Source organism: Vidua chalybeata, chromosome 8 (assembly GCF_026979565.1).
Source record: "Vidua chalybeata isolate OUT-0048 chromosome 8, bVidCha1 merged haplotype, whole genome shotgun sequence".
NCBI lineage: Eukaryota > Metazoa > Chordata > Aves > Passeriformes > Viduidae > Vidua > Vidua chalybeata.
This window is the reverse complement of record NC_071537.1, coordinates 24,053,738-24,066,406: the sequence shown is the minus strand read 5'-3', so window position 1 is coordinate 24,066,406 and position 12,669 is coordinate 24,053,738. Positions and strand designations below refer to the sequence as shown.

The 12,669-nt window shown below is 39.7% G+C and overlaps 1 protein-coding gene across 1 annotated transcript in view; it reads right to left on the bottom strand.

The window, feature by feature from the left end:
* ZMIZ1 (zinc finger MIZ-type containing 1) overlaps positions 1 to 12,669 on the bottom strand; it is a 287,515-nt gene that overhangs the window by 138,715 nt on the left and 136,131 nt on the right. Inside the window, exon 4 of the mRNA XM_053948519.1 lies at positions 73 to 186. Coding sequence (XP_053804494.1) covers positions 73 to 186 — 114 coding nt within the window. The remainder of the gene's footprint in view (positions 1 to 72; positions 187 to 12,669) is intronic.

Genomic DNA, 12,669 nt, shown 5'->3' with positions numbered 1-12,669 from the left:
TCCCTTGGCCACGAGAGAGGGAACACAGTACAAAACAGATCTGGAGCCATGGTCACGGCAGGATGGACATACCGTCAAACAGCCCATCAGGCTCTGCTCAAATGGTCTCTGGAAGGCTCTGGGGTCTCCACACCAGTCCAGGAGTTCTGTTGCTGCATTATGGAAGTTTGCTGGGTTCTGTAAGTGCTGGAAAGGGAAGGCAAAGCAACATGGTAAATAACATGCACAAGGACTGACATATTCTTTTCTACATTACGCTACTGCTAAGTCTGGCAACTAGGAACAGTGTGTCGTTCAAAATCAATACTTTCAACTGCACAGTGAAAGCAGAAAATCCTACTTCATTCCTATTAATACTTCCACCATTTTCTGATATTAATTCATTAGTTAGAGACAAGCTGTAGCTGAAATACCAGAGCTCCCCAGACTCTTTCCTCCACAGCACCACCTCTCCCACCTGCAAATCAGTGGACTCCACTCGGAAATCAAAATTGTCTGAGCCCATATTAAGGGAAATTTTAGTCTCAGGTTCAATATCTTTGAAGTGTGCTTATGCCTCACTGTTGGGACATGCCAGCACAGCATCTTTCAATAATCAAGATTTCAATCTATCGCATTAATTTCTGCCTTTTTACTGAACAACAGGAAGTCCTGATTTTAGAGGCACTTTGTAAACTTACCTAATACTATTGTTCACACTGTCATCCCTCACTGTCTATATTCCCAAAGTATTCCAACATTTTAGCCAGAGCAGCGGGATGGCACAGAAAAGAAAAAATTCAATTTACATCAGTAATATTGCTACTAAATTCTCCAGTTCTGGTGATGGTAGATGTTTCAGTGAAAACTCCAGAAACAACAAGAAAAGAGAGTATTTAGGAATTGTTAGGCTTTTTTTAAGTAGAGGTTTTATAATTCTTGGAATTGCTAAGAAAAATATGAAAATGATATGAGTGTTTTATCCAGGAGGCAGAAATCTCAGGGGCATAATTTTTAAAAAATATCATTACTTTTAAATCAGTTGCATAATTTGGGAAAACATGACCGCTCATTTCTAAGCACTGGATGAACTATAATGTTCACAACCTATTTTTTCTCCCTTCATCCCCTCATGCCTGAGTAGCTGCATATATTAACTTCCTGACAAACGAAGGGTAAAAAAAAATCCTCTCATGCCCGGTTTTCAGGAGTTCCCAGTCTGTGAGCTTTTAGATCACGTTATATAATTCTTATTCAATCAACGCTCTTGGTCAGAAGCCCTGTTTTAACAAGAGATGACTGACATGCAGGGCATAGATTTTTAAAACAATAGCAGAATTTGAAAAAGCAGACAGGCATTGTGCAAAGTGGGTTTCTACCTCTGCTCTACCAACACAGGTACAGCTCACACTACCAACCAGTGAGAGCTTTACATAGGCTTGATTTCAGAATTACAACTCTGGCTGATCGTATAATTATTGGTGGAGGAGTCAAATGAATGTGTATACAGATTAAAGGCAAGAATCCAAGTAAGTACATGTAAGAAGCTATATTGTAAGGCTTTGTGTAAAAAAATCCCATGAACAGAGCCAGCAGTTTGGATTATGAATCTTCCAAGTAAAAGGGAAAAGGATTCCTTTTTGAACTCTCACTTAAACCACCCGAGAAGTGACTGCCTGACACCAAATCTCTCAGTGAATACTGCTCCTTCCACAAGCCACTTTGATCTGCAGAGGAAACAGAAGTTGCTTCAAACCCCTCTACAACAGCACGTGTAAGCTCTGCTAATATCAAATACACCATTTCCAGAAGACAAGAGAGGCACATGAGCTGGTGAACAAATTGCACCATACTGAATGCCTACTGTACTGATAGGACTTAGGTCACAGATCTCTCAGAAGGGAGAAAATAACCCAAACCAAAACCACAGAAACAACGCAGGGAAAAATTCACTGAAACCTATGTAATTCTGTACGTGAAACAATTTTAGCAACTCTTCCCTCCTTGTGGGAAAGGAAATGAATTGAAATCCCCTAATCAATAGCCCTAAGTAAGAACTACATAATATTTATTCTCACCAGTGTTGCTGCTTGCCAGCTACACACATCTTCTACTAAAGCTTACAATGAAATTTCCCCATTGAGAAGCACACTCTATACCTGAATGAGAACAATTTTTATAGATATAGGCTAACAGATAAAAAACAGGGCACACCCTTATCCATATGCTTAATTTTCAATTTAGCACCACATAAGGGTAATTTCTACTTACCGTAACACCACTGAAAAGCCGTATTTTTTTTTCCTAGATTAAAGTTTCAACATGTATTAAACTTGCACTTTGCTATGGAAGAAAAGGCTCCTTCTACTTGCCTGTGCCAAAGCAGGGGTGACCTCAACATCTTGGTTTTAACTGTTTGTTCTGTAACCCTCCAGCAGGTTATTTCATTGCATCAGGACTGACCCCTGAGGGACACTATCAGAACCCACTTAAATACACAGGGAATACTGAAATCCTGACTCCTTAAATGCAACTGCCTAACTGAAACTTGTTTAGAAACTCACTAAGCAAGGTAAGCAATTCTATTAGTCCCATCATAGACTAAAAAGCCTCGAACAAAACACAGGAAAAAGTCAGAATACCAGTAGGCCCTGTCTCTGTGGAGTGGATTTGAATAGTTTATGGGATGAGAATAAAACCTGCAATGTCACACACAGTTCTGTCTGGGACATGTTTCTCACAGCTTTCTGACTTTCTAAATAATTTTAAATTCAGGTTCTCCTCCAGTTTTTCCTTTTCGCATTCAAAGGCCAAGGCTACTTTTGTGGAAAACAAACAGAAGATCCATCATGAACCAAAGCATGAAGGCAGGTACAATTCCTTCCCTCAGTTACATAAGGAAACATTCCAAATGCCTACTGTGATTTTTATTTATTGACAACTTAAACACTGTATGTGGAGCAAAAAGCCCCAATGTCACTCACATCCTCACAACAAAAAGCCTGTCTGAGAAGAATATTACATCTAACATATTCATCGAGCAGGAAATAAAGAGATATTCTCAGTTCTCAATCCAAGAACAGAAGTACAAAACAAAGCTTATGCCAGATCCATCCATCAGCTTTGTTGTGAAGCATTTTACATGCATAGCTCTATCCTCTTCAACTGAAATTATTGGCAGCATTTTGAAGAAGCAAGGCATGTGTCTGAAGAGTCTTGTCTGAAACTGTGCTTCTTGTAAACAAGGGGAAAAAAATCCACCTCATTAGTAGCTGGTTTAGAAAAAAGTGACAATGAATCAGATCTGGTTACAACACATCTTGGTGTATGTTCAAAGCTGCTAGTGAAGGGCACCATGCTTGCAAGCAATAATGTTTTTAGCAAGTGGACAGGATTCACATGAATAAAATCTGAAGCAAAAATTAACAAAGCCAATGAACTGAATGAAGCAGTTACTTACCAGATTGCTTTCAGTATAATTTGCTTTTCAGAAGACTATTAGCAAAACATGACAATTTCTATAATTGTAAAAATTTAGAAGATTTTCAGTCTAATAATTTTTAACACCTCAAACCTAATATTCCATTAGCCTGAATGGAACAGAAATCACAGAAATACTTGATGCAGGTGAGCACATCATTATTGCAGGGATCACCAGGTGATGCTATGAAGAGAGAGGCTGAGTCTCAGAGTCATATTTGATCTTGGAAGGAATCTCTTGCTCTTTGTAGCTACTCAACAGTCTGGTGTAGGGGAATAGAGAGAACAGCAAAAGACTTTGCTATCCATTTTGCTATCTCCAAGAAGAGTGAACTGTACCAGCAAAGTCCTTTTCTGAGGACTGCTGACATTTGAGCTGGATTCCAGGGAAGATGGGAACATCTACTGCTGCTTGTTAGCACCTCTGACTTAAACGTTCTGTTTACCTAAAGAGCAGACCATCTTTGTAAATTTGTGAGGACATACAGGCAGAGGATGCAGGTACAGTAGGACCCAAGTTCACCAGATTCCACTGGAACTGTCTGTGTGCGCACTCCATGGTTTACTGCTCCGTCATCTCCTGGAGCGAGGGCAACAACGATGGCATTTAGAGTTACAACAGCTGACATGTGGCAATTTTTAGTCCAAACATTTCAAAATACAGCCACCCCTTGAAATTGTTACTTCCTTCCAATCAAACAGTGATAAGAAAGTCCTGATATACAATAAAAACTCTGCAATAGGCACAAAAATAGAAGCTTCATTCCACATATGAATTTAGGCCCTTATGAGTTAAAAAGGTGTATATAATAAACATCTTATTCTTTAAAAGGATACTAAAGCACAATTGACTACTCTCAGTCATCTCACCAACACCAAAGTGGGTGAAAACCACTTCCTGCAACCCAAGATTCAATATGATTTTGGAGACTGAAACCAATTATCCACATTGAAACATGGCAATGACAATGGCCTTATCTTTCCTAAATATAGAATCTCAACCCTTTTGTACACTTGTGTACCTTAGAACAGTCTAGTAAGCAATGCAAGAACATCAGTCAAAATTAAGAACAATTACAGAGGTTTAATATTATCTCACATCAAGAAATGCTAACGTGACAGCAATGGTATGGAAAGTGAATCATTTAAACATGAAATCCATATGTTCCTGTTTGCTGCTATAGAAAATAAATGTTGAATTTCAATTTACAAATGACATCTCCAGTGGAGGGTTTTTTCCTCTTTTCTGTGGAATACATCAGACTGAAGGCAGATATCTAATTTGCCACAACTTAACCTATTCAAAATGAGATGTCACGCAAATAAGTTTTTGAGCAGCAAACTGCTTAACTATGCTAAACAAGTTATTGCATTTATTTACGTGATGTCGCAGCAAATTATGAAGGCTGACTCAAGTTGTCTGTTTGTTTTGCTGAGTTACGTCTGCTCTGTGTCTCACTCCTTGATTTAATTGAACTGCTGAAGATAATATAACTTATCACACAGACATTATGCCATGTTGTAGATTCTAGGTTAATTAACAGTAGCCTACAGTCACTGAATTTCTCACATGGCTAGCCACTTGGACCCTGTCTACTGTCTAGCTTCACTAATCAACGAGTCTGGGAATTTTACATCAGCAACACAAAACACTGGCAACACAGGGAGCTTTTCAGTGCACAGAAAAAGAAAACACAGAGATGTAGGTAGTCTTTTCTTCGCTCTGAAATTAACCCCTTCCTACACACCATGTGGCAAGGCTGCATGCTTGGCAAATGTTCTGCTCCACCAGCTGGGGAGAGTGAATCCAGGAGGCAGCTGTTCTCCTGCAGGACAGAAAGTCTGGGCTGCTGTTCCACAAGCACTGGGGGCTGCCAGCCTTAGAAGGCTCCTGCCTCCCTCCATGGTAAATTAGGCCCACTCTACACTAACAATTTGAGCTACACTGGCCCTCCAGGATGGCAGGCAGGGCAGGTCCTTGAACCTTAGCACTAGCAGGGGAGACAGCAGCAGTGTGAGCCACTGCAGGGGAGGCCCTTCAGGAGCCCATGGGCATGGGCACGTGTTACAGCACACTGTTTGTGCATATCAACACTAGTCTGAAGCTGACCTAAATCCTAGGACACAGTTTGTTGATAATGCTTAGTCTTATGGCAGGTTGCCTCTGTGAGCTTCCTTGCCTCAACATGTACTTCCAGCCCTTTCAGTGCCTCAGACCACACTTGCTGTGATCTAACCTCTCAAATGCAGACTTTTAGTCATGACTCACAGTGAGATCCCTTATATGACCACACAATCACTAGACCTGACTCAAAGAAAGTGGCAGCAAACAAAAGGTAGGGCTGGGAAGGTACCAGGACTCTGCTCTCAGCAGCAGCTTTGAATTAAACGCATCGTGAAACTTCTCCCAAAGGTGGAGCTGTATCATCAATGTAAGAGGATGACACAGTTAAGTTCACAGCATAAATACTCCTCCTGCCTCACAAGTAAAAAAACATAACTCCTCCTTGTAAAAAAACATAACTGTACTTTCAATTATTTCAAGCCAGATAAATATTTTTAATTATTATTCCACATTATTCTACATAAAACTTAATGTATACAAAGAAAGGTGCCAAAAGGAAACACGGATTTTTAGTGTTCTGATACAGTACATATTTACTCTTGAGGTAATCCTGAGACTTCAGCCAAGTTTAGATAACAGGTTCATCTGTATGCTCTCAAAACTTTCCAACAGGTCCAGATTTTAATGTATGCAAAACCCAGTACAAAGTCTATCTCCTCCAAACGATGAGGCCAGATTCTCTGCATGGCATAAATTTTGTATACATTTGAAATGCCTGTGTACAACTGGGAGGTTCATGTGACCTGCTTGCAATTTTCAGCTGCAAGCATGCAGGTTTTCAAGCCTTTCTTGACAACAATGGAAATTAAAATTCTCATATGGTTGTAATTCTATGAATTTAATAACAAAAATGGAAAAGCAGCTATCAAAATTTTTATATAAAAGTAAGTATATTCAAAACTATAAATGCAGAAACCACAATTCCTTTGGAGCTATACCAATTGATAATGTGTGGTAAAGGAGCTGATCCACTTCAGTTGTGGTGATGGAGCTGACTCCATGCCTACAGTACTTTTCTAACTCTGGTGTTAGAAAAAAGTATGGTGTATCTTCCTCTGACCCTTGAGATGGGATTTGGTGGCCAGGTGCTTTGGCAGATTCTGCCATGCAATTCAGACTATTTTTTGTCCATCTTAATGCTCATCCAGACATGTCTGCAGTCATGTGTAATGAAAATGCACTTATGTGCTGAAGGAGGGCAAATAGGGGAGTAGGGAAAAATGGGGGCTGGACAGAGAAAAGGCAGAGAGAACTGACAGAGATCACATGCCCTTCAACTTAAACAACTGGGAGCAGAATTACTGTGCTGCATGTGGGGCAAAGAGCATCCAGCTCCCAAAGGAACACTAATCACCTCTCTTAGGACTGTAAATAGGATTCCTGGTCAGACAGCCTTGACAGCATGACCACAGCTGGTCTCTCAGTCACTCGGTGCACAGGTACACTGCTGCTAGACCTAAATTTGATGGCTCACTCAGTGCCAAAAGACCTGCATATCAGCAAGAGCCATTTGCTTTAATACATTGATAGAGCCTTTATTACTCCAAACCCTGAGCAAGCTCTGTGAGTGAGCCCAACCATGAGCCTGTCTCCCCTCCTATGCAAAGGCCTCTTCTTCAGACCCCCATCAACCACTGGCTGCCAGAAAGCTCAGGTGTGAAAATACAGGCTATCACTACTCAAGAACACACTTTAAACATAAAAAATTATATGACCTGAAATAGGTGGTTTCTCCATCTTTATTTTTTTTTACTGTCAACAGTGATTATGGACACCTTGCCCTATCTACCAGCAGCCATACTCAGTATATTAAAACTCATCTGCAATCAATATTCAAAACAAACAGCCTTTTTCCTGAGGACAGAGGGGAGTATGGAGCTCTTCACTGTCTTTTGGGAGTGTGATTTTTGTTTATCTGGATATGGGTATAGATACTTTAATTCTCTAAAGTCCCTTTCAATATCAAAGATCGTTTTATTTAGCAAAAAATTAAAAGGCTCAAGCTGTGCACTTTGCATTCAGATAATCCCCCCTCCAAATTTTGTGTTTTTGAGATTGAGAGATCCCTAATTAATAGAATTATCTTGTACTTGCATGGCTCATTCCATTGGAGGCCTTATAAATATTTTATTAGGCTCACATTTTGAGAGGCACTAGATATACTAAGAGAGGGATTAAGACCATGTTAGCCATTCCTACTTATGAAAAACAGAGCAAATGGAGTCACCTTTGCCCCTTTGTCCATTGCAGCTTCTTTTTCAAAAGAGAACAATTACGGAGCAATGACCAGCACCTCCTTATTGGATGTTTTAACATCAAAAAAATACTGTGCAAAATTGCATGCTAAACAAATGAGAAAAAGAACAAATAAAAAATATGAGCATCACTGAACTGAAAAAACCCCCAAGCTGTTCAGTTATGAACTGTAAGGGACCAAATCTATATTAATGCAGATTTTCCTTGATGCTTCTCTCATACACTTTTAGTATAAGGTGTGTGTATAATTCAGTACTGATCGCAGAAAAGGTGAATGCCTGGTAATTGAGCAGCCTCGTTCTGCTGCCTGGATCTCCTATACCGTGAGTTTTGTGAGGATGATTGCACACCTATATGCACGTGCAGGAGCAAAGGAAAGATACTGCAACCTTGGCTTGTCCATTAGTTTTACCAAAGTGTAAGAAATGGGTTTAACATCTGATCCTCAAGAACTAAACACAGAAGCCAGAAGAGCTAAAACAAGAATCATTCCTTAACTCTGTTGATCAGAACTGCAACATTGTCTTCCTTTCAATCTACATGACTGCAGTATATTTATGATATACTTTGAATAAAACTTTATGTTAAGTAAGGGAACATGCAGCAAATTAAACTTCTTTTGTCACAACCTACTGTTCTACCCCAACCTCCCCTGCTCAGGAGGAAACTGTGACTTGAAGGGCTCTGATCAGATCTGACTGAAGATAGAAATGGGGCAGAATAATGGCAGTATGTCCTTGTGTTCATCTCTTGATTGTTGGTGCAGTCTTTGTACCTTCCTTACCCTCATCACCTGCACTGCTATGATGCCAGCTGAGAGCAGTGGAAACAGAACAGTATGGTTTACAAACACTCCACATAATCAGAGGGGTCAGAAGTATTTTTCCTTGAGCACTCACAAACTGATTTTATGGGATAAAAGTCAAAAGACAAAGGTACAACTGTTTGCTCTTACTCCAAGGCCATGCTCAGTCATGCAAGGCTCCAGCCTCTCTTTACATTTGTAATTACAGCTCACCAGAATTATGAAATCAGTTTGCCTAACCAGTTCACTTGGTCTTCTTGGCAAGTGAAACAACCCATTTTCCATTAGTATCTCCCTATGCTAGCAAGAGATGTCTCTCTATGTGACTACAGCAACAATGCTGAGGTTTCTTCAGCCTTTCCACTCCAACAGGCATTGCAATGATACAGAAGCTTTCTTCTCAAATGCCCTCGTGATTTTCAGTCAGTAGTTTCAGTCCTAAATATCTCAACATATCAAGGAGTTAATTTTCTCAAAGCAGTGACCATACTGTTAGAATACCACTGCACTATTAGAATAATGTTTCATTATTACAGTAATATATACATAAATTGGTAATGGATTTTATTGATAAAAATGGGCTTATTTGTTTTAGACTTGCTTACCTGCTGTCTTGACAAAAAAAAAATCTACTTTCTTAATGTGTTTTAGTAGAAGATTAAGTGAGGGACTCAGGCAAAATGGGGTGTCTACATAAATACTTCTGTGTTGTGAACCATTTCATAATTTCATGTATATATCATTATGAAAAGTTTGGATCATGGTTTTCTTTCATGCAGTTCTTACCTTATTAAGGTGTTTTAAGGACATTAAAGAAGTACTACATCATCCCTTTACTGGAAGATGATTGTCAATAGTGCATTCTTTAAAAAGAAGTAACACCACCTAAAAGTATAAAGTGAGTTGATGGCAAGGGGGAAAAAAAGCACCAACTCCTCTGATATATGTACAGAACCAACTATAAAAATTTAATTAAAATAGATACATTTATTAATTTTCTAAATTTCAGAAGAATAAATTCACCGATTTTGAAAAATAACTACTAGTCTTCAGTATATCCTGTTGAACAGCAGCACATTTGTTGGACATATTTTGCTTTGCAATTAATTTTGACTCATTTGAGTAATTTATTTACTTATTGAGCTTTTTATAGCACTTTTAATCAACTGATTTAATCTTTATTATTTTAATCTCTTAATCTATGCAGAGATAAAATCTCAAGGTGACTACTTAAAATGATGACTACACAAACTGTGGAAGTTGTAAAATTCACATGACCTATTCTCACAGGTCCTACCAGCCAGCAAGGCATTACTGAGATATTTGCAAATCAAAAGGAAAAATGCTTCCCCAGACAGTTCCTCAATTACAAAACTGCCCACAGCACCTGCTGTGTGACCTGCCCATGCAAAATGTGCTACTGCACAGAGGCAAGAAGGAGTGAACACCACCAGTGATGAGACTTTTCCTTCAGGAGATGATGGCAGAGGTCTGCACAGCTGAAGGCTCTTGGTATTAGCAGAACTTTTGCCACTACAATTCATTTGAAAACACCTGCTTTTACAAATAGTAAAAAACTTATTTGCAAACTCTAAGCCATACCTCTATAGATGTGCTGTTGCACACAATAGCAGCAACTCGAGTAGCAAGTGCATACGTAAGAAGGAAGATTCAGAAATGGCAGGACAGAAGTCAGAGATGTCACCAGCTGTGTCACACCTTCACTGAGGAGCTTGACCCAGCTGCTGACAAAAAAGACTTCCTATGCTCATCTGACACCAAGGTGACACTATGGATTCAACTTCGATTTCTAGATTTCTAGAATTTTCAAATATTCATCCTTTTTTATTGAAAGACAATTTTAAACAACAGGCCAGATTAACTTGCTGCACAGGAAAGAATAAAATGATACTAAATCCTATGGGTACTGGAGGTTTTCGGCCTGAGTTTAAATGTGCACTTTCCATTTTGAAGTGGAAATACTAAGGATACTAACACAACTAATATTAAGAGTAGTAACACCCCAGCCCTCAAGGACAGGTGCTGCAGTAAAGCACCAGAACTGGGAATGGGCAAAGTGAAGCTGCCACAACTTTACCAATCCACCTCACAACATGATGGGTTATATTCCACCCACTGGAATCCTGTCAGATAAACAAACCAGCCAAATACTGCAAACAACAAGAAGGTGTTCTTTTCCCCCTCCCCGCCAGAAGTGCTTCCAGCAAATTGCCTCTTTGCTCCCTCCCTTGCAGCTTCCCTCCCAGGATGCAGGATCTAATGAGCAGGAATGTTGACTGACAAGTCTCTAAATGGACTAGAGGAGCCAGGAAAGCTGGTCTGCTGTCAGTTTTCCCTAAACATACTTTAGTCTAGCAGAGGAATATTCCAACAGACTGAGCACAAAAGCAGACAAAGAACTTGTGGCTATAGGCCTCAGAATAAAAAGATATGAAAGAAATATAGCTACTAACACAATATTGATGGACCATTCAACCAAGAAACTGTAACACTTGAGGCCCATCAAATGTCTTTTTAAGGATAAGGTATTTTCCCCCTTTAGCCTTGTTATTTCACATTTAGCTGCTAAAACCAAACCCCTGCAACGTTTATATAGAATATAAAAAAAGTACATTCTAAATAAATGCACTCTTCATAAGAATACTTCTGATTTTCAAAGTTCTTCAAGAGTGAAATTTTTATGAAAGTACTGTGGGCAGTTTTGTAAGGACATGCGAATGAAAAAAATGGGAAGCATTTTTCCTTTTATTAAAATCTTTTCAGCTGTAATTTCATACCAGTCCTTGGTAACCAGTCCAAAGTATACTAAAAATGACATGTTTAGGACTGCTTAGCATTTACATGAGTCTGCAACAATAACACTGAAGAGCACAAGAATTAGTTCAAACACTTCAGCGCTTAAAAACAGTTATGTAAATATACAAAGAATTCTATTTTCCTCTGAATTGCAGGCTACCAAAAACCTAGCTGCTGAGTGATGAAAGAAATGGGCTTGCTTGTTTCCAATTTGAGCAAGAAAATATCAACACAAACACACAGCAATTACAACTTTCAGCATATCTCTCTGAATGGCTGGGTAGGCACTAAAAAACATTGCAAGGCAGCAATTCAGCAAGCCTTCTGGAAGGGAAGAGGGGAGAAATGCTAATCAGTTTCTGGAAATCAGCTGTGTGACGTGCGTCTCCTTTCACGTGGTGATCCAGCACCATTTGACGATACTGCTCCATGTGTCCTGATGTACCATGACACAAGCAGCAGAACCAACCTTCTCTGTTCCCACCATGAGCTAATACTTTTGACACCAGAGAGCCTTTTCACACTTCTCCTCAACCTGTTACTAACATTTCAGCACAGCTTTAGTACAGAGCCTAACTGTACTCAGCCCAGCAGGAAGATATAATCACACACCACTTCTGAAAGAGGTGGCTTCCTCATAATTTCAATATAGAAAGGTTTTTTTTTCATCTACTTCTTTGCAAGAATTTCAGAAGAAACGTACAGAAACCTTACAAAACTGACTGACAGCAAACAGAGACACAAAGTCCCTAGAACAGCTCCAAGTTTTTCAAGTAGACCCATTAGAGTAAGAGTAGAGAGATGTTACCCAACTCTCTGATTTTCCCTGGCATTTGCTTCTATCACCTAACAAAAGCAGCATCTGGTTAAAGTCACACCTCTGGACTGCTATGAAGAATGCTTTAAGAAACCCAGTCAATTCTTTACTGGGATTTTCTGTGCAGCAGGAGCCAAGCTGGCTCCTTCAGAAGGCTGTGCCTGGGCAGCAGGCAGCAAGGAAGCTCTCAAATTCAGCTCTGTGCCCGCCTGAACCCGCTCCTGCTGCCCCACAGCTTCATGGATGTTGTGCCAGAGTCACCTGAGCCATGAGCCCATAGCACATAAACAGATTATTACTGCAGCCTCAAATATGGCAGGGAATTCTCAGGAGCCATCAGACCTTTGCTCTGCACAAAAGTAATTTTGTAGTTTTGTTTGTATGGACAAA